Source organism: Urocitellus parryii, chromosome 7 (genome assembly GCF_045843805.1).
Source record: "Urocitellus parryii isolate mUroPar1 chromosome 7, mUroPar1.hap1, whole genome shotgun sequence".
Taxonomy (NCBI): Eukaryota; Metazoa; Chordata; class Mammalia; order Rodentia; family Sciuridae; genus Urocitellus; species Urocitellus parryii.
In genome coordinates, this window is record NC_135537.1 from 4,840,285 (window position 1) to 4,863,372 (window position 23,088).

The window sequence follows — 23,088 nt, forward strand, 5'->3', positions numbered from 1 at the left end:
TCAATTTTCTTTCTGCAAAAGGTGGGCATTGGGCTTCCTCACTCCCAAAGGCCCCCCAGCTCTGTGGGACTCTGGGTACAACTGAAGCTGCAAGAGAGACCTGCCCCGGGGTGGTCTGCACCCCTGGAGGAGCCTGCGGTGCACCTCATATTAACCAGAACACAAGCAAGACTGTGCTGCCTTCCTCGGGGCTCCCAGGACGTTCCAGAAAACACGCTGTGGCACTGTCTGTAAAGGCCTCCACAGTTTGCTGTCTGTTTTGGCCGGGAGGAGGGCAGGCCTAGGAGGGTGTAGAAGGTGGGAATGGAGGTTTGCGGATCTGGTGGGTGGTCAGTGTGGGAATGCGCTGACGCAGGCTGAGTCACGGCTGCACTTGTGAGTCTAATGACAGATGCTAAACAAAATTGGATCCCAAACCACCAAACCCAGGGCACAAACAGATAGCACTTCTGAAATGCCAGCCTGACTCACTGGTGGGGGCCCTGCGTCTTGCACTGACCTCCTCTCCTGTTTACGCTGTGGCTTTGGGGGATGGACGGGCTTCCTCCTGTGCAGACACAGCATCCCTCCCTCCCCTGCTGGCTCCTCCATGGGACCCTCTCAGGCATGTTGGATGGTGCACACCTTCCTTCTCTTCTCAGCAGACACAGAGGACAAAGGGAGCTCAGGGGACAATTATTTTGGTCACCAAATTCTAAGTTAGGGCTGTTCCCAAGGGTCCCAGAAAACGACATCACTTTGGAAAGAAGAGTCATCAGCCTGTCCCTGCAGTCATGGGTGTCTTTTCTCTTGCATTGGTTTGGCTTTTCATTCCTTCCCTTGTTTGTCCCCCAAATGTCATTCCATGCCAATGTTTCTGCTGCGTTTCTTATTCAATTCAGGGGAAGACTCTTCTTTTAAGTAGCTCAAATCTAACTGGAAAGATAGACATGCTCCAGAGCATAACATGGGCAGGGTTGGTTTGGCATGCACAAGGCAGGTGGGGAATTGTGTTGGGGAGGGTGGTGGGGTGGCCACTCAGGAAGGACCACCCAGGGAAGCTGGACATGACACTTCAGGATGGGAGGCCTGTCAAGTCAGGGTGAAAGGTGGGCCATCCAGGTGGAGATGACCGTTTGAACAATCAGGGACAGTGGAGTACTCTGATGAGGATATTTAGAGAGAATTCACCTGGGGAGGATGGTGACATAGTGACATGAAAATGGACCAGCATTTGAAGAACCACAATAAGGGTTCAGGCTCTGCTTGATGCCAGGCTGCACCTGTAGCACAGGTATGTCTGTCTGTGCCATCTTACCCTCACGGCCATCAAAGGACCCAGATGTTCAAGGTGCAGTCATGGCTTTTCTCTCAGATGCTGCTTATGGCCCGGAGCTATCCAGACGTTGTTTCCTCCGTCCTAATGTGAGGGGGCTAAGCTGCGTGATCCCTGAGTTCCATACCAGGTCTAGAGTCCCAGGATCCTGAAGAATCTCAGTGCATTCCCTTCCTTCCACATTACTGTGTGTGTGTGTGTGTGTGTGTGTGTGTGTGTGTGTGTGTGAGCTCTGTTTACCTCTTGGGGTTCCTTTTGTGATCAGATGAAGTCGTGGGTGTGACAACTTCTACCACTAGGACCATAAAGGTCACTGGACTAGGTTGGGAGGCAGCAGTCCTTAGTCACATGCTCTGTGACCCTGGGCAGTCCAGTTTCGTCCCTGAGCCTCACATGCATTACCTGTGCGAAGAGGGTGAGGTGACCCTAGGGTCCACCGAGTCTCCATCCTTTGATGAATGAGGCTTCAATACCTGTAGAGTGCCGATGACCTCCCAGGGTTCAACAGACACCTCTGATGCTAAGCCTGCTGACGTCTTCATGTGACTCAACTCAAATTGGGTGCTGTCACTCTGCAGAGGAAATGCCCATAAAACATTTATAGCCATTAATGAATGCAGAACCTTAAAATTAGATGCTGTGATATTCATAGACTCTCAAAGCTGTCAGGAAGCACAGAGAATGTCTACTTGAAGCTTCATCCCAAAACAGGAATCCCCTCTTTAGCTTCTAGGGCAGACGACATCTGCCGGCATTCTTTAGAGATGGGGAATCTGTGTCTTTCAAGGCAGGTGTGTGTGGCACCTGTTATTTCTGACTCAAGTTATTTCTGTTGTTGTTCTGAAAGCTCCCAACCCTAATGACTGCAACATGCAGTTATGGCCTCCCTTTCTTGGGTTTCTCCAGGAGGAGGGAGGAAGCTTCTGTTTCCCCAGGACCCAGAGAACACAAGAACCTGAGTCTGAACCCCTCCTCCGTGGACCTGGCCTGGGCACCTAGTGTGCTTGGTCCAGCACAAGGTCCTAGCTCATGGGTTCTGCACACCCAGGTCTTTACTGGCCCCTTACTCCAGGGAGTTCTGCTTGCCCACCTGCCCGTCCAGTGGATTTCTTTGTGCATCAAAGCTCAAATTTGTCCTGCTGAGTTTTTAATTGCATAGCACCCATATTTACTGCTATCATAGTGATTCAACTATTAGCATGACTCACTATTTATTGAATAGCCATAATGTTGCTGAAAAATAATATTGTATTAATTTTCAAAAGGGTAACTCACTGCCAGGTAGATGTCATACCATGGTAGGGCTGCAGCTGCAGAACCCAGGGCTGACACTTGATGGGTAGGTGACTGTGGAGCGGTTAGGAGGTGACCAGGTTACATTTCTTGACTGCCTCTGCCTCTGCAGGAAGCAAGCTTACAGTGTGCCTTTTTACGAGGGTACAGCACACACTTAGGGATGTGTGTGTGTGTGTGTGTGTGCATTTTAGGGGTGGAAGGAGCAACAGGGTGCCACCCATTATGGTCACAAGCTTAATTTGGTGAGCAGCCCTGCAGCTTCCAGCACTGTCAGAAAAGGAGTCAGCTCCTTGCCTAACAGGTGAAGGCGGTGCTGGCTGTCAGCCTTAGTGGCACTGCCTTGTCTTTGGCTACGGAGGCCACAGCCTCTATGTGAGTGAGTTGTCCTAGGAGGCTGTGAAATCTTATATGCCTTCATGCTTTGATTTTCACATGCAGCCTAAGATAAGGGGCATAGAATCTTAAGGGAAACAGGAAGCTGTCAGTGTGTGGGATCCTTCCATTTGCACTGTCTTCAGGTAGGAAACATGGACATGTGGAGCCCACATTGATTTCTGCACCAATGGAAAGAACACTTTTTAAACATCAGGGGCTGAGAGCCTGGGGCAGCATTTGCTAAATGGGTGAGTGTCAGAGTCCTGAGTCCTGGCTTCCCCCTGCCCCAGCCAGCTGTGAGGGAAGCTTTCAGTCCTCCAGGTAGAGGTACCTTGTCAGGGAGGAAAGTATCATATCTCCCCTTCCACCTCCAGAAATCCATTTCCCTCCTGGTGGTGATAGCTTGTGCCTATTACACATGTACTACCTGCCAGGCTCCAACATAGTGTGCATTTGAAATTTGAAACCGAGTCACAGAAAGATTAAGGTCTTGCCTCAAGGTGGTTCTGTTGCTGGGGGGTGGACCTCTGTGCTGCTCTGGTGCGCTGGGCTACGGTAGGGTGACCTTGTGCATCACGGCCATCACCACCAGGTGCTGCTGCCTTCTCTGCACCCTGATGTCAGGGTACCTGTCCCTGGGACACAGCTGAGACTTGATGTATCTCCTCTGTCTGCTGATTATCCACAGATATGTGTCCAGTTCTTTGAACAGTTTTGGGTGTGGGACCCCAGTATGTTGCAAAAGAGAGCACCTCAGGAGACTCTCCTCGTGACCAGCGGGCCCCATCCACTCGTGATGGATCTTAGCCACCTACTGAGAGGCCAGGGTTGCCCCATATTCCATATGAGAACGTTGAGGCTTGGAGACCTCGTGTGACTTGTCCAAGGTGCCACAGAGAGGTGAAACCCAGGGCTGATACTCACTGGGAGTAGATGAAATGCTGTCACAGAGAGAAAGAAGGGGACTTTAGGGCACCCCCTCAAAGATGAAGAAATGCTAGTTTTCCATCTCCTAATGAGATGATTCGCCTGGCCAGGGACAAGTTCTCCTGATGTGGTCATGCCAGGAAGGAAACTAGAAGAATTTACTTCATTAGCAGGCTGCCTGGAGATGTGGGGGGAGGATGTGCCCTGAAGATTGTCTCTCCTGCTCCTCTCGGACCCCAGAGCAAGGGCAGCATGTTTTGGCAGGTCTGGGTGCGAGTGTGGACCTCCCATGGCTTACTGGGTCTCACCTGGGTCCCCTGTCTGCACTCAGAGTTCTCTGCAGCAAGAGAGGTCCTGCCCTGGGCCGCCCTCCTCCCATGTTGGAATTCCTGCTTTCATCGTTTCAGCACATTCACTAACACACGTGCCCTTTCCACAAGGTAAACGCTGGTGTGTGTGAAGGTCGACATCCTCTTTTGTGTTCGTTTAAAATGTCAAAGGCCACACACTTTGAATATTGAAGTTTCAAAAAAAATTACCTTTAATGTTGGTAACACAATTTTTTTCCCTAATCTTTTCTCTGGTATCTAATGAGGTACCAGAGTCATGGTATTTTCCAAAAGAGTATTAATGTTTATCGAATTTCCTCAGAGGCAACGGAGAAGGCTCTAAAACATTTTGGAAAGTGTAAATAACTAATTAAACAGTTTAGCCAGAAAATAGACAATTACTCAGTGTTAACTGCAGGAAGCCCAGGCTCCCAGGGAAGCCTGCACAGTGAAGGGGGAGGCCCGGTTCTTTGGAACTGGATGGCATGAAAGACCATTTGAATTCCTGCCAATGGCATCGAAGGCAGAAATAGCATTAGTAATTGCTGCTGTTGACGAACATGCGGATCTGCCAGAACTGAAGTTCTCCACGTCCGAGGTGGTATTTAACCCTCAGGACCATCCTGGTGCATGGGTTCTCTCTGGCACCCTTGCAGAATTGGAGTCCTTGAAAGGTCCCGTGATGTAGGACCCCGAGGCGGCCAGTTAGCGCTCAGACGTGGCATGGCAGGAGGGGGATGATGCCATGCCTGGAAATGGATGGAACATGAGCACCTCTGGAGTCATGCTGAGGGCAAAGAGGACCCAGTGCAGGCTTTTGGAAGATGCAGGACATGAGCTGCTTGGTGGTCTAGAAAGGTCGCTGTAGCGAGAAGGTGGAGAATATGCTAAGGTGTTAAGGCCACACAGAGATTGGCCCGGAAGAGGGGATAAAGAGGCAAGAGGGTGGGACTCCCCCTCCTATGTGGGTGGCTTTGGAGACATTGAAGAGGGGCTGGACTTAAAGAACTAAAGATGGTGAGAATTAACAGCTCGTTGTCTTTGGGGGTAAGAGCGGGAGACAACTAGGTAAGTGGAGGCAATATTGTGCAGATTTGGGGTCCAGAGGCCTCTATTGCAACGAAGGGGTTCTTCTGCTGCCCCCCCCCAATGGAGACAGAGCTGCAGGCCATTTTTGTGATGAGAGCAAGAGCTCTCCTGCTTCCCTACCCTGTTGCCTGATTCGGAATGGCTTTGTGTATACCAGTCTGGATAACAATGACAAAATACGGGAAGGAAACACACAGAGAGAACAGGCTTGAAGAAATCTGATAATGGGACAAATAAAGAAAGTTCAAATAAAGCCTTCCTACAGTTAATTAGATGCATCTTGGTGGCTTAAGCTTTATGTGTTCTGGGTGGGCTGAGACCGACCTGTATTGTCAACCTCCACGTTCCCCCCTGGGGACGTTTGCTGTCTTAGCTTTACAGAGGAGGAGCCTGAGGATTGGTACATTCTAGACATTGAACCAAGTTATAAAACAGGTCTCTGAATCCTGGTTGGTTTTCCCAAGACCCAAGGTGGACACAGATACTCACACCCAACACACACCGTCATGGAGACCCTGCCTCGGCCCCTGACTGCACTTTGCATGGTGGTTTAGAGATCCAGACAGTTTATACAATGCTAAAAGAATACCAATTTGATTCCTAGAAGAGAAGCATGAACATTCCTTCCAAATGGTGCCTTCTTGCCTCCGTGGGTCGTACCAGTGGGAGATAGATACATGGCTCTGGTCCTGGCACAGCTCTAGGCTCCACACACGGTGTCCCTGTGGGAGGTGGCAGCAGAACAGCTGCAGGGAGAGTGAATGTCAGTGTCCGTGTTCCCAGATCCCTCCTGGAGGGGGAGAGCTAGGTGCAGACTGCAAGAATCTGACTCTTTCTCTCCTCCTCTTTTCCTCCCTCCCTTCCCCACACGCTGGATAGTTCTGCTTGCGGTTCTTCTGTGGGAGCCCCTCAGTCTGACTTTTGCCTTCTCAGAACCTTGCCAGGCCTCAGTCCTGGACAGTCCAGAAAGGGCCAGCCCCAAGCCTCTCTGTAGGTAGCTCTAATGACAAAGAGCTTGCTTCCTTCCACCACCAATCATGTCATTGTCCCAACTCTGAAGTGATCGGGTTCTGATCTGCGTGGCTGCTTTTCCTTGTGAGCTTCACGGCCTCCCGTGCCCACACTCTAGCCCACACTCTAGCCTGAGCTCTTTTTTTTTTTTAATCTCTTGATCTCACGTGAGTGTGAACCTCTGCTGATTGCCAGATGCTGTGTGGGGCCTGAGGAGTTTGGAAACAGGAAATCTCCTTGTTTCCTAGGACTGTCCACCCAGCCGTCTCCTTCCTTGAAGGAGAAGGGGAACACTCTAGGTTCTCCAAGGACTTTTGTTCATTACTTTAATGAAACCCTGTTAATAATGAAAACATTGGAATCCTTCACAGATACCTGCTTCATGGATCACCATGGCTTGCCATTCTCTGGGATGGGAGGTACATTTCTCTGGACCCTGAGAAGCAGAAGCCCAGGCCCCGGGCAGGGTGTGTGAGGTGGAGTCCAGATAGGAAATGAGGCTTCCCTCCTGGCTCACTGCTCCTTCCTCAGCCTCCAGGATCCATCCTTGCTGATTAAAGATAGACATGACCTTCCTGGGGACAGCATCATCTACAACCTCTTGGGCAAAAGGCAGTTTTATTGTCATTTATACTCAAGGTGGGAACCCAGCCTCCCAGAGCTGGGACCCCTTGCTTTGCCTGGACCCCCCAGTGACCGTTCACTGTTTCACAAGATGGCTCCGACCTCGTTGGGCAGTGGGGTGGCTGGGAAGTGCCCAGTGCAGAGCAGGACTGCAGGGGCACTCAGCCAAAGCATTTTTAAACTCACCACTCAAGATTATGTGGAAGGAAACCAAACGGGACTGTAAATTCACTACGTCTTCTTCTACCTTGTTTCCCACTTCTGTCTTCTGAAGCAGAACTAAAAATAGTCTGTTTGCTGGGATTCACGATATGCCAGGCTGTCCTGAAAGCCTCGCGTGAATTAGCATTTTTAATTCCTACCATCACCCCGGGAAGAAGGCATTCTTATTCCCACTTCACAGATGAGGAAATGGGGCCGGGAGGTGAGTAGGATCCTGAGGTCACCTCAGGGCACCTGGACTTGAGTTGTCTGACCTGGAGCTTCCAGTCAGTTGCAGGGCCCCAGGACCCCAGGGGCCTTGCACAGCTCGGGAGGAAGCACCAAGGGCAGGTGGGCTGGCTGCAGGTCAGCTGAGGTGTGAGCCTGCTGAGGGGACCCACCTGACCTCTGGACAGGGACACTGGCATGCACGACCTGGGCTGAGCTGTGCAGAGGCCTCCCCGCTCAGAAGCCAGTGTCCCAGGGAGGCCCTGCTGGGCCCAAGTCCCACACCCTCCTTCTCTGCCCTGGGAGTCACTTCCCAGCAGTCACCTGGTCACTCTGGCACTGCTGTTGCTTTAGCCAGCTTTTGTGTCATCAGTGTGACCAAAGGAGCTGACAAGGACAATTTTAGAGGAGGAAAGTTTCTTTGGTCTTCATGGTTCAGAAATCCATGGCATTTCCCTGGGCACAAGGTTCAGCAGAACATCAGAACCTGGTGGAAGATTGTGGGGAAGGAAAACAGGAAGGAGGGAGAGAGGGAGAGAGGGAGAGAGGGAGAGAGAGAGAGAGAGAGACAGAGAGGGAGAGAGGGAGAGAGAGAGAGAGAGAGAGAGAGTGAGAGAGCAAGCACTCGCACATTCTGTTCCCCAGGGACAAAATATAAATCCCAAAGACATCCTCTCAGTGACCCACCTCCTCCGGCCACACCCTACCTGCCTTCCTTACTCCCCCAGTTGATCCCTATAAGGGGATTAATCCACTGATTAGGTCATGCCTCCCTTAATCTGATCTCTCCACCTCTGAAGTTCTGGCGTGGGCTTGCACATGAGCTTTGGGGCACACTCATGTACAAAGCACCGCAGTCACTGAGCATCTCGAGGGCAAGGCTGTTTGCCTTTAAGGTCCTTCATGAAATGGAAGCTTTTCCATCTTCTACATTGTAAAGGTCTTCCACCTCTTTTGTTAGATTGATGCCCAAGTTGGTTTTTTTTTTTTTTTTTTTTGAGAGGCCATTGTGAATGGGGTACTTTTCCTGGTTTCTCAGCTGATTCATCAGTGGTGCACAGGAACACAGTTGATTCATGGGTGTTAATTTTATATCCTGCTACTTTTCTGAACTCACTGATGAGTTCTGGAAGTTTTCTAGTGGAGTTTTTTGGGTCTTTTAAGTATAGGATCATGTTGTCAGCAAATATGGATAGTTTGAGCTCTTCTTTTCCTATTCATATCCCTTTTTTTTTTCTTTTGCCTAATTGCTCTGCTAGAGTTTCAAGGACTATGTTGAATAGAAGTAGTGAAAGAAGCCATCCCTGTCTTGTTCCAGTTTTTAGAGTGAATGCTTTCAACTTTTCCCCATTTAGAATGATGTTGACCTGGGGTTTATGTATGTAGCTTTTATAATGTTGAAGTGTCTTTCTACTATGCCTCATTTTTCTAGTGTTTTGAACATGAATGGATGCTATATTTTGCCAAATGATTTTTATGCATCTATTGAGATAATCATGTGATTTCTGTCTTTAAGTCTAGTGATGTGATGAATTATGTTTATTGATTTCCATACGTTGAACCAACTTGCATCCCTGGGATGAAATCCACTTGATTGTGGTGCAATTTCTTTTAACATGTTTTTGTTTGTGATTTGCCAGTATTTTATTAAGAATATTTGCATCTAGATTCATCAGAGATATTAGTCTGACATTTTCTTTTCTTGATGTGTCTTTTTGGTATCTGGATGATACAGCATCAGAGAATTTTATAAGGGTTCTCTCCTTTTCTATTTCATGGGATAACTTGAGGATGATTGGTTTTATTTCTTCTTTGAAAGTCTGTTAAACCTTAGCTGAGAATCCTGGCCTTCTTTTTTGGTAGGATTTTGATGGCCTCTTCAATTTAATTGCTTGAAATTGATCTGTTTAAATGTTCTGTGTTGTCCTGATTCAATTTGGGTAGGTCATATGTCTATAGATATTTGTTGATGTCTTCAAGTTCAAGATTTTCTTTCTTTCTTTTTTGGAATATACATTTCAAAATGTCTCTGAAATTGAAGATAGAAAAATCTTTCAAGCTCCTGGATAGGAAGAATTAATATTGTCAAAATGGCAATACTATCAAAAGCACTATACAGATTTAATGCCATTCCTATTACAATTCCAATGACATTCTTCAGAGAAAGAAAAAAACAGTCATGAAATTCATTTGGAAAAATAAGATAGTCAAAGCAATCCTTAGCAAGAAAAGTGAAGCAAGAATCATCACAATACCAGACCTTAAATTATACAATGGAGCTATAGAAACAAAACAGCACATTATTGGCATAAAAATAGACATGAAGATCAATGGAACATAATAGTAAACACAGAGACAAACCCACGTATATAAAGTTGTCTCATACTAGACAAAGGTGCCATAAACATACACTGGAGAAAAGATAGCCTCTTCAGAAATCTGGGGAAACTTGAAATCCATATGTAGCAGAATGAAATTGAACCCTATCTCACACCCTGCACAAAACTCAACTCAAAGTGAACCAAGGACCTAGGCATTAGGTCAGAGACCCTGTGCCTAATGCAAGGAAATGCAAGCCCAACTCCAAACCTTGCTAGCTTAGGAACCAACTTCCCCAACAAGACTCCTAAAGTGAAAGATGTAAAATCAAGAACCAATAAATGGGATGGTATGAAACTAAAATGTTATTCAAGCAAAGGAAACAAGAATGTGAAGACAGATATTACAGAACAGGAGAAAATCTTTGCCACCTGTACCTCAGAGCATTAATCTCCATGATATATAAAGAACTAAAAAACTTAACACCAGAAAACAAATAACCCACTCAATAAATGAGCAAAGGAACTAAACAGATACTTCACAGAAGAAGAAATGGTCAATAAATATATGAAAAATCGTTCAACATCTCTAGCAATTAGAGAAAATACAAATTAAAACTACACTGAGACTTCATCTCACTCCAGCCAAAGTGGCAGTTATCAAGAATACAAGTAATAACAAATATTGCCGAGGAGATGGGGAAAAGAATACACTGATACATTGCTGGTGGGACTGTAAATTGGTTCTGTCACTCTGGAATGCAGTATGGAGATTCCTCAAAAAACTAGGAATGGAACCTCCATTTGACCCAGTTATCCCACTCCTAAGTATATACCCAAAGGACTTAAAATCAGCATACTACAGTGATGCAGCTACATCAACATTTATAGCAACTCAACTAGCCAAGCTATGGAACCAACTCAGGTGTCCTTCAACAGATGAATGGATAAATAAAATGTTATACACACACACACACACACACACACACACACACACACACAGGAATATTCCTCACCCATAAAATATGACTTTGTGATTTTTGCCAGTAAATGAATGGATTGGGAGACTATCATGCTAAGTGAAATAAGCCGATCCCCAAAAACCAAAGGTCAAATGTTCTGTCTGATATGTGGATGCTAAGACATAACAAAGGGCGAGAGAGATAGAAATTCATTGGATTAGACAAAGGGGAGTGAAGGAAAGGGGGTGGGGAAAGAATAGGAAAGACAGTGGAATGAATTAGACATAACTTTCCTGGGCACATATATGAATCCACCACAGTGAATCTCCACATCCTGTACAGACACAAGAATGGGATCCTAATTAGAAGAAGAGGTTGCTCCATGTATATTTTATATGTCAAAATATACTTTTGTCATGTATATCTACAAGAAAAACAGCTCCTCCCTTTGCACAGCGCCTGGATGTGTGTCTTTCAGCAAATTCAAGTTTCAAGGGGAACATCTCAGAGTGTAGATGGCTCTGGGTGTAGTAGGAAATTGGTGCAGAGACGTATGCGGTGTGTAAGGGGTGCGTGTGTGTATGGTGTATGTGTGTAGATTTATTGTGGGTTGGGTGTGTTGGTTGTGTGTGCTGTTTAAGTGCTTGCTGGGTGTGAGTCAAGGTGTGTTTGTGTTGGGCATATGCTAGGCATGTGTCTTGGATATCTTGTGTGTGTGATGAATGTTGTGTGTTATATGTCTACCTTATCTGTGACATGTGTGTCTGCGTTTGGTGGGTCTTAGGTATGTGGTACGTGCGTGTGTGCATGATTGTGTCTGTTAGGTCAGTGTCACACATCTTCTGCATGTACATGTCAAATGCCTGTTCTACAAAGTGCCAGACACTATATTAACCATGTCACATACTTTATCTCAACCACAAAGATGACCATATGGGTGAGGTGCTCTTGATGGGCCCTTTGGTGATGAGGAAACTGAGGAACAGGGTTTAAATGATGAGCAGTGGTCACGCAGCTCACAAGGAACCTGGTCAGCTCAGGTCCATTCCAAACCCCTGGTCTCGGAGCCAGCAGTTCTCAGGCTAGTGTTTGCCCTGGAATCCCTGCGGACTTGTTAGAGCCCAGATCCCTGAGTGGGTCCCTGGTGACTTCAGATTGAGCAGGGCAGGAGGGGGACTCAAGATTTATCCTTTTTTAACCAAGTGAGGCTGATGCTGTCAGTCTGAGGACCACACCTGGAAACCACTGCTCCAGGCACGGTCTCCAGAGAGGGCGGGGCCAAGGAAGCGCTGCTGGGGTGCGAACACGCAGAGCCCTGTGTGGGTCCCAGCAAAGCCAACGGCGAGTTCTGAAGTTGGTGTTTTACGTGGAAGCTCATCCTCCTCACTGGGCAATGGGGACTTAAATCTAGCAAATCTCGTGTGATTGAAAAGGCAAAGGCAGCTTTCCTCTAAGGAACTGTATTATGACAAGCTGTGGACCTCTGTCCTGTGAGCAGTTCTGAACCACAGGGTGGGAAGCCGTGTTTTCTAAGGAGGGAACAACACACCTTCTGGTGTTCCCCAGGACCGGGCATCTCTTCTTCTGTATTTATTCCCCAGAACAGACTGACTCAGTCATTTTGCCTATATGTTCTGGAGCTGGAAGCCCAAGGTCACTGGGCTCCCCAGTCTTACACTTCCATTGAATGGCGTCTGTGCCTGTGTGACTCTGAGTCAATACTGCCTGAGGCAGGATTTGAGGGCTGGGTGGAATGGCGTGTGGACGTGCCCGGGTGCAGCGTGGCTGATGGAGGCCCTGCGTGCCGTGTGCTCTTCTCGCTCCCCTTCATTTCTTTTCGGTGTGTTCTCCCTATCAGGATCAGAGAACAGGACAGAGGCTGGACAAAGAACAGGACTGAATGCTGACAGCTAGAGGCAAGGAGTCAGCTCTTTGAGGACTGAGGCTGGCTGGGGGTGAGGAAATGTGGAGGGTGCAGATGTTGTTCTTAATGCACTAATGAAATGAAGTGAAGTGGCTTCTATTGCTGGCCCCTCCATCTGGCTTTCACTGGAATGCCTCAGGATTGAAATCCAGTGGTGTTGGTGACCTGGACTGGCCGCGGGCCTCAGGCAGGAGCGTGGTTCTCCCACAGGTTTGCAGCACGTTTTATCCACCAGGACTTCAGGTCTGCCAGGTGGAAATCCCATGTTGCAGAATTTAGAGACGTGGCTCCCAGAGGCCGCTGCCTTTTCACTTGCTGAGCGGCAGCTCTGCACCGTCAGAAGCAGGGCCACGGAAGAACGTTGCCAGAGCTGAGAGCCGAGCTCAGGCTCAGTTCGTCCCCGTGCTGTTATTCTTGGGAACCAGCCTCACATGACGCTGCCAAGTGCAGTGAGGCAGGCTGTCAACCGCAGTGACGGGCTGACACTTGAAGCATGTTGGGGCAGAAAGGAGAAGGGCTTTGAAGGAGACCCCACGACTCCACTTTCCACCCAGAAATTCTAAGGGTTCTCCTACATTGTCTCCTCCTCCCTCCTTCCCACTCCCCCTCTATCCCAGAGATCACGCAGCCAGAACAGCTGGGGGCCAGGTACATTGCCTGCTGTCCTACTGGGAATCCTACTGGGTGACTGGCATTGTCCCCATGGTGGTAAACTGAGGCTCAGGAAGGAGAAGAGAATGCAGCACTAGAACATTCTACCGTCGAAGAGTGGCTGCAAGTCAGAACCTTTTCTGATCATTTTATCTGCACCACGAGGCAAGGATCTTCATCAGAAATTTCCTTTTGGAAAAAACTGGAAAACATATATCAAATAGTGTATGCAGCACCAAGAATATAGGGGTGCTTAGTAAATTCAATTTCTTCTCCTGCCTTCAAATCCCTGGCTGATCTCATGTACTCAGAAAACCCAGCCTGCCTGATCTCCTTCTGCGTTTTCTCCCATCCCAGACCTGGACTGTTTTAATTTCACTCCTGCCTGTCTTGTCACTCAACTCTCTTGTCTCCGGGCTGGAAAAACGAGCACCATGTCTAGTTGGGCCCAGCCTCTGCCTGACCGGCAGCCACTGGCTCTCTTCCCGTGGTTGCTAGAACACACATTTTCCTTGCCACTCCCTCCACCAGGATTCACAATACTGTGTTATCAGTGGTGATTAATCATATTAATGGTAGCTAGTCCACGTGGAGTGTGTGCTGGTGTCGGGACTCTGTGGTGCGCAGCATGGAGTGTTGACCTATTCTTCCCATCGTCCACCACCACCGTGTTCTAGTACCGGTCCCCATGTGGCAGAAGTTCAGTGACTTGCTTAAGGTCACATGGCTAGAAAGCAGGAGAGTGGGGACTGGAGACATGAAGGAGGGGCTTGCCGCCACTGTCCTGACAGGGAAGGGCAGTGGACCTGCCTAGCTTTGGGGTCAGCACACCTGGGTCTGAGTCAAAGCCCTTACAGGTGTGAGCTGCATGACATTCGCCAAGTCACAGCAATTCTCTGTGCTGTCTCTTTTCATAGGAACCCCAAGTGGTGACACTGAGCAGAGACATGGAGCTCTCTTGGTCCACCGAGTTGCATGTGACTTCCTTCTGGGGCTGCTGGGTTCTCCTTGTGGGACCAATGTCATCTCAAGCTATTAATTTCCCTCTTTGTTTTCCAGGTAATGAACCAAAAAGATCATGTCTGAAGTTCAAGGAACGGTTGAGTTTTCTGTAGAGCTACATAAATTCTATAATGTGGATCTCTTTCAGAGAGGGTGAGTATGCTGCACAATCTGCGTGTGTGTGTGTGAGAGAGAGAATGTGTGTGAGTGTGAGTGTATGAGAGTATATGTGTATGAGTGTGTGTGTGTGTGAGTGTGTGAGTGTGTGTGTGTGTGTGCATCTTTTCTGAAAGGGGGTGGGGAGGGAAGGTTATATACTGGGAATTAATGAGGAAAGGATTTTCATTATTTTTTCCTGCAAACTGAAAAATTCAAACTTTTAGTTCATCTGAAAATAAATCATTTGCTGACAAATCTAGAAAATGCTAATTTATCCTTCCCACACCCCTTTCTATCTTACTTATTTTCAATTCCTCTTTAGATATGTAAATTTTAAAGAAAAGTGAGTCTATGGCGAGTGAAAATTGTTTGTGTACTACTGATGAATGTGTGTGTTTGCTACTTGTTGGGCTATCTCTCCTGAGCTACATACTGTAAGATATTTCAAAAACTGAGACTGTTTGTATGTAATAATGTCCCTTTAAGAATGTAACAAACATACAGTTGCTTTCATTTTGGGGGGACATGGTCTGACTATGACACTTTACATGTGAACCCACAAGGTCTTCGTGTTAGACTTCCTCTCAGGATCATGAAATGGTTGCTACGTTGGTCAGCTTTTCACCACTGTGTCAAAACACCTGAGGAAAACAATTTAGAGAGAGGAAAGGTTTATTTTGGTCCCTGTTTTCTGTCCATGGTAAGCTGGTTTATTGCTGAGCCTGTGGGAGGCAGAGCACCAAGGCAGAGAGATCATGGTAGAGTGTGGTTCCTCATGGCGGCCAGGAAGCAGAGGGAAGAGGGGCCTGGAGCCAAGATCTACCCTTCCAGAGCATGTCCCCAGGGGTCTACTCCTCCAACTACCACACCTCCATAGTCCAACAGTCCATTCCCTTATGGACCCCCTGGAGGATTAGCCCTCAGGTGAGTTAGAAGCCTCATGATCCAGACACTTCCCCAAAGCTGCATCTCTGAACACTGTGGCCTCAGGGACAAAACCTGTAACACATGAACCTGGGGGTGTACTGCAGACCCAAACCCTGACGTTGCAGAAGGCAGCTAACACAGACCGGAGCTGTGTACATTCACAATGGCTACAACTGATGTTTCCCGCGTTAGTGACGAAGAAATCAAAGTCTTTACAACCCGAATTTGTGTGGTGCTCGTGTTAACAGCAGACGAGAGTTCAAAATAAGGGATATCTATCCATTTGCTTTTGCTCCATAAAAACCTCCCCTAAATGTAGGAGCCTGAAACAACAAGTCCATCTCCTGACTTTAAGGGTGAGCACTTTGGGCTGAGCTTGGCCCCAAGGTGGTCTTGCTCAAGTGGACCAGGCTGGGCACGTCTCAGCTGGGCTCCTGCATAGGTCTGGGGCCTGGGCAGGGAGGCTGCTGGTTCTCCCCCTCCAGCAGGCCAGCCTGGGCCTGGTTCCAAGAGCCAGAGCGGAGGCAACACAAACTCGTTTTTCTTTACTTTAAAGATTCTTACACATCTATGGGGTACGGTGTGCTATTTCAATGCAGGCGCATGGTGTGTGATGGGCAGGTCAGGGTGGCTGGGATGTCCCTCGCCTCAGTCACTTACCATTTCTTTATGTTGGGAATGTTCACAGTCCTCTCCTCTGGTTACTGTGAAATACAGAATTCGTGGTTGTCAGTTAGCCTCACATTGTTGTCGTGATCATCCAAATGTCAGAAGTCATTCCTCCAATCTAATTGCCCCCTTATCGACTGGCCACCTTCGCTCTCTTCCTTCCTCCCCACAACTCTTCGGAGGCTCTGACAACCATTAGTCTCTATTTCCCTGAGATCAACTTTATAGCTTCCACATATAAAGTGAGAGTATGTGGTATTTGTCTCTCTGTACCTGGTTTATTTCACTTATTATCAAGTCTTCAAGGCTCATCCGTGCTCTCACCGATTATGGGGTTTCATTGTTCTCTAGGAGCACATAGTATTTCTGTATGTGTGTGTTTGTGTATACGTGTGTGTGTGTGTGTGTGTGTGTGTGTGTGTGTGACTATTTATCCAGCTTTTTCATCTATGGACACATGGACATCTAGGTTGATTCCACATGTTGCCTATTGTGAAGAGCGTCTCTTTGACATACTGATTTCCTTTCCTTTTGCTACATACACAGTACTGGAGTTGCTGGATATGGTCGTTGGTTCTATTTTAAGTTTTTTGAAGAACATTTACAGTCTTCCTAATGGCCATCCTAATTTTTGGTATCACCAACAATGCATTAGAGTTTCCCTTTGTATTACCATATCTCATTGCTTTAATTGCATTTCCCTGATGATTAATGACGTTGAGCAGTTTTTCATAGGCACACTTCCATGATCTACCACCCAGGTTAGACTCTAGTTTCAAAATGATAGTTATGAAATTAGTGCCTTCTGTGTGCCATGGTCCCTTCTTACAGAGGGTGAAATTCAGTGGTTTGGGAAGGTGACCTAAGCCAGGCCGTGTAGTGTGAGAGATGGGGAGTGATTCTGGGACCGGCTTTCTGTTCCAGGAAAGGAGGCCCACAAGGCCTTCAGGTGGGCTCAGGAGCTGGGCTTAATGAGGCAGAGCTCTGTGCTTCCCCCTGGAAGCTCCTCTTGGTCAGAAGTTGCCTGCAACAGAGATGAGAGCCCTGAGCTGGGAACCAAGATGCCAAAGCCGGGCTCTGCTCCTGCCTCTGTGTGGTCCGTGGGTATGTCCCTCTGCTCCTCATGTTCCACATTTAGGAGGGAAGGAAGGAAGCAGCTTTGATGATGTTGTGCGTCATCCTGGTGTTTGACACTTTTCTACTCATTACCTCCTGGCTCTTTGTGACCAACTACAGAAGGAAGACATATGATATTCAATTTTGATAGGCAATTTGGAGTCAAGGAGAAGAGCAGCCCAGGCCTTCCCATAGCCAGGTGGGAGAGGCTGCAGCTAAGTCTCTCTCACTCAAAATCTCGAGCTCTTTTCTATTATTTAAGGCTAACCTCCAAAGTGGGCGGTATTCTCTCCAGGGTGCACAGAACAGCCATCAGGAAATGGAAAGGAAATATTAGAACTTCTGCTTGCAATTGTGTAAGCCCACAAGAAGAAAGAAATGAAGCTTCACTGATAAATAGAATCCAGGCTGGTCCTGGAAACCTTACTTGTTCCTAGGTCAGACAGTTGGTGAGTCCCTTCCTGTGACTCAGAGACCAAGAACAAAGAGCGCAGCCAGAGCACCGCCCGGCTGAGGCCACCCTCACATTATATGAATCTGTAAATTGTTCTCTACCTCCAACTACAAAAACCCCCTTAGAACTCTGAAGGGATCGTGAGCTAAGGTGACATTAACAAGGAAGAATGCAAACACCAGGAAACCACAGAATGATGCTGATCCGACTCCTTGCACAAATCTCTTGATACACACTGAGATTAAAAATGACAAGCTAACCAGCTCCAACAGTATCGGGCAGAGAGGTCTGGAGTTCTTCACTCCTGAGCATCATTCCCTGCAAACCTCCGCCTACCTGGGTGTTGGGCTTTGAGGTCTTGGCAGGCCTGTGTGAAAAAAAATCTCCATTAGGAAAACATTGCAAGTGACACATCCAAGACACCAGTGAACCCCTGTGGATTTGCCAAGGAGGTGAAAACCGAGTATGGACATCATGACTCTTCACCAGGCCTCGATAGTCTCTTTCTAGAGCTGCATGTTTGGGGGGGCAGCTTGTTTAGCTGAGCTCACTGATAAAACGTAATATTAAATTATGCTAAACTAGAGCCAGGGCTTGCAATCACTTAATATGTATATATATATTTTTTTAATAAGAAAAGGTGAGGTGTTCTCATATAAAAACTCTATTTTATTTATTTATTTATACATTCTAATTTGTTTATGTGACAGCAGAATATACAGTACACATATAGAGCACAATTTTTAGTACACATATAGAGCATAATTTTCATATCTCTGGTTATATTCAAAGTATATTCACACCATTCATGTCTTCATACATGTACTTAGGGTAATGATGTCCATCTCATTCCACCGTCTTTCCTACCCCCCTTTCTCCTCCCTTTCCCTCCTTCCCCTTTGCCCTATCTAGAGTTTATCTAATCTTACCTTGCCCCCCACCCCCTACCCCTTTATGAATCATCATCTTTAAATCAGAGAAAACATTCAGCACTTGTTTTTTTTTGAGATTGGCTAACTTCACATCTGCATTATATTCTCCAACTCCATCCGTTCACCTGCAAATGCCATGATTTTATTCCCTTTTAATGCTGACTAATTTTCCATTGTGTGTATATACCACATTTTCTTTATCCATTCATCTACTGAAGGCCATCTAGGTTGCTTCCACAGTTTAGCTATTGTGAAGTGTGTTGCTATAAACATTGATGTGGCTGCATCACTGTAATGTTCTGCTTTTAAGTCCTTTGTATATAGACCAAAGAGTGGGATAGCAGGGACAAATGGTTTTCCAAGGAATCTCCATACTGCTTTCCATATTGGCTGCACCAATTTGCAGTCCCACCAGCAATGTATGAGTGTGCCTTTTCCCCCCACATCCTCGCCAACACTTGTTGTTTGTGTTCTTAATAGCTGCCATTCTGACTGGAGTGAGATGATATCTTAGAGTGGTTTTGATTTGAATTTCTCTAATTGCTAGAGATGTTGAACATTTTTTCATATATTTGTTGATTGATTGTATATCATCTTCTGAGAAGTGTCTGTTCATCATAGGTTATTATATTCTTTCTTCTAAAAGACGTTTTCTATATTTCTGATGCATGTTGTATATAGCATATATACATGTTCATGATGTTGAATAAATATAGAGATATTGGGGTTGCATGCTCAAAAATGTCATTCTTCCTAAGGATGCACATCATTAAGATTAAAAACAGAAGAGAGACCAGGAGGAGGCAGAAGGAGAGGAAAGGGGCACACTGGAAAAGATCTTGACCAAATCCTATTATCATATCATGTGCTTATATAAATGTGCAATAATGGATCCCTCCGTTATGTTTAGTTACATTGAACTGACAAGAAAATGGGAGAGAATCCTATGGTCTCCTAACCACTCCTCCAAGGGGGAAAAAGAAAACAGTTGGAGACACTCATCAGGAGATCAGGAGGACTCTCCCCAGCTCCCAGCTCTCCACGCCAGCTTCCCATGGTTCCCAGGAGTGGGCACTTTGGGCACAGGCTTCAGACGTGGGTAAGAGAGAGATCGTACAATTGAACATGTGTCGGGTGGCTTCATGGCAGCTGCTTCTGTGGACGGCCTAGGTGTGATTTGGGGGGAGGAATTAGACCTCTCAGGGGGATGGCATGAGTTCTAGTATCTACAACTCCTATCAGCAGTAAGGCCTTGAAGTTGGTGACCACCAGCCCTCTGGATCCTGCCTCCAGGGAGCTGTGGACAGGCTGGATGTGATGGTACCATGATGTGCCTCTGTCAGGCCGCCCCTGACAGGCCTGGCCCCTGATGGCTAAGAGTTAAAAATGTTATGCTATGAATCCCACAGGGCCCAAGCTTAAAGTGGAACCTAATTGCTCTCCCAGCGAGGGCTCCACAGAGAAGGGATGGCTGCAGACCAAGCATGGGGGGGCGAGATAGGCCCTTGGGAAGCTTATGAAGGACAGTGAATGAACCCTATAGGAAGGAAAGAGATAAAATGTAGGGTTGAGGGAAGCTGGGTCATTTGGGGGTAAAAGGATAAATGAATATATATTTTCTCTTTAGAGCCATAAGGATGGTGTTTCAGTCAGTTTTCCACCACTATAACAAATACCTGAGATAATCAATTATAAAGAGAAAAGGTTGGAGCTGGGGTTGTGGCTCAGCGGTATAGTGCTCATCTAGCACGTATGAGGCACAGGGTTCGATCCTCAGCAACACACAAAAATAAATAAATAAATGTCCAACTACAACTAAAATATATATATATATGTATATATATATATATATATATATATATATATATATATATAGAGAGAGAGAGAGAGAGAGAGAGAGAGAGAGAGAGAGAAAGTATCTTTTGGCTCAGAATTTTGAAGGTTTCAGACCATGATTGATTGGCCCCATTTCTTTGGACCTGTGGCCAGGCAGCACATCATAGAAACATATGGTGGAACAACACCTCTCATCTCATGGCTGGGAAGTAAAAAAAGAAAGAGGAAGAGACCAGGGTCCCACAATCCATCTCGAGGTTATTAGGTGATGATCTAGAGACTTTCCTCTAGTCCCACCACCTCCCAGTAGCACAAAGCTGGAAAGTAACCAATGAACCCATGGCCCTGTGAGCAACCTTCCAGATCCAAATTACGGCACTCCATCCCTGGCCCCCAAAGGTGTATGTCCAACTCACAATGTGAAGTGCATTCATTCTAACCCCAGAGTCTCAAAGTCCTGACATTACAGCATGGTTCAAATGTCCAAGTCCAAAGTCTCTGAGCCCCTGTAAAAATCAACAAGAAATTCATAGACTTCCAAGATACAGTTGTGGGACGGACACAGGCGAGCGTTCTTATTTCAAATGGAAGAAGCAGGAAAATAGCAGGGGGGAATTGGATCAAGGCAAGAGCAAAACCCAGTAGGGGATCATCTGTGTCCAGCATCCAGGCATATTGTGGCAGGATCAGGGCACCAAGGGCTTGGGGAGCTCCACCCCTAGAGCCTCGCCGGTTGCAGTCCATGCCCATGGCCACTCCCTCCGGTAGGTGTGTTGTGGTGCCCACGTCATCTTCCCTCAACATGCATTCCACCCTCCTGGTGTCTCTTCCTTCCTGGGCTCTCCTTTGCCACTTCTCCTTCACTCTCACAGCTCCGGGCATTGCCCTGTCATGGGCTGCCTCCAGGGCTCTCATCCTGTAACACACCACATGGATTTGCTCTGAAATCTCAGTGGAAGCCTCCAATGTCTCAGTTCTTGCATTCTGCACGTCTGCAAAGCCAGCTCCACATGGGTGATTCCAGGGCCCACTGCCAGGGCAGGCTGCCTCTGGGCTACCGGAACCACACGGCTGCAGCAGCCTCTCGGTGCCTTGCTGGCTTAGGGTGGCCCAGGGCTCTCCTCCAAAGACAGCCCTGGAAAGTACTGGAACCAAATCTGCATTTGTACCTCCACATCCAGAGGGCTGTGGCCCTGCCAGTTCACTTCCAAGATGTCCTCAGGGCAGCTCTCCTGTCCTTCTGGTGCAAAGCACAGGGCTTATTAACCCCACACAGCTTGGCTGAAAATGTACAGACACTCCTTTTTAGCCAGGATTGCAATTTTTTTTTCACTCTTCCTACTTTGTTCCTTTTTGCTCCCAATTCTCACTATTAGTCGAGCTAAAAGCAGCCAATAATGCCCCTGCTGCTGCCTGCCTGTATCCCTGCCTTGGCGTTTGCTCCACCGATAGCCTGTCACAGTTGAGCACTGCCTCCCACAAGGTCTCAGGACACGGGCAAAGTGCAGCCGTGCCTTTACCTTGGGGGTGGTCGAGTGCCTTACTCTACCTGTGGGTGGGGCCCCGTTCTCCTCTGGAGCTTCCTCATCTTGGCTTTCACTCTCTGCCTTCCTGTCCACGTTCTTCTCTTCTGAGGCCCCTCGGAACTGCCCCTCATGCTGCACCTACAGTACCCTGGCTTTCTCCAGCTCCTCCACTTCCCAAAACCATCCTGAAGGCTTTTCCACACCATCAGATACCTAGTCATGGTAGAGGCCCGGCTTCTTGGTATCGATTTTCTGTGTTAAAACCTGGGATGATGAACACAGAGAGATTAAAGGTCTGTTCTGGCTCACGGTGTTGGAGGTTTGAGTGCATGACCAGCTGGCCTGGTGGCTTTGGGCTGTGTGGAGGTAGCACATCGTGATAGAAGCACCTGGCCAAGCCCGTGGCTTACTTCATGTCTCAAAGGGAGGGGGAAAAGAACAGGAGAAGGAGTCAGAGAAGGGGAGGGGAAGGAGAAGGGGTGAGAGGAAGAGGAAGAAGAAAAGGCAGAGGAGGAGGAAGAGGAGGAGAGGACAGGAGCCTGCAATCTCCTTCAGGAGCCTGTGGTGACTTGGAGACCCCCACCAGACTCTGAGACTTCCCACTACTTCCCAAGTGTGCTAGTTGGGGACCTAGCCTTAGCACCTGGCCTTTAGGGGACATTCCAGATCCAAACTACAGCAGGAGAAAATGAGGGCTGGGGTTTGCAAGAGGGGGGTGTACTTCCTCAGACCCAGTGTGCCCATGGCCACCCAGGCTCCCCTCTTCCTCCAGTTGATCAGAGTGGGGCTTGTCCCTGATCTAGGGGTCCCAGCTCCTGGTTCCTTCGTCTGGACACAAAGCAACCTGGTCTCAGGGTTTCATGAGATGCTGAGTTGGAGGCCCAGGGGACAGAGCTCAGCATACTGCCTGGGAGTTCTCCCTGAACAGGGAGCCACTTCCACATTCACTCTGTGGACCTTTTTCCAGGTCTGGAGCGTACACTGCCTCCTGAGGATGTTTGCTCTGAGCAAACAGTCAACTTGCATTTATCCAAAGTCTCTATTGACTGAGGCAAATTCTCAGAGGGAAAACTTGTCCTCAAAGCAGTCAACAAATATCATAGGGTGCCACTCCTACGCTCAGCAGTGATACTTGTGCTGACAAAAAGGGAGGGGCAGAGAGGGGCTGGGGACCTGGCTTTGGAAATCAGACATGAACGTGAAGCTGCACTCGGCCA

At 47.6% G+C, this 23,088-nt stretch overlaps 1 protein-coding gene across 1 annotated transcript in view; it reads left to right on the forward strand.

Moving 5' to 3' along the window:
- Positions 1-14,328: 14,328 nt before the first annotated feature.
- Positions 14,329-23,088, forward strand: part of Fam135b (family with sequence similarity 135 member B) — a 190,307-nt gene continuing 181,547 nt past the window's right edge. The window contains exon 1 of the mRNA XM_026407742.2: positions 14,329-14,405. Coding sequence (XP_026263527.2) covers positions 14,329-14,405 — 77 coding nt within the window. The remainder of the gene's footprint in view (positions 14,406-23,088) is intronic.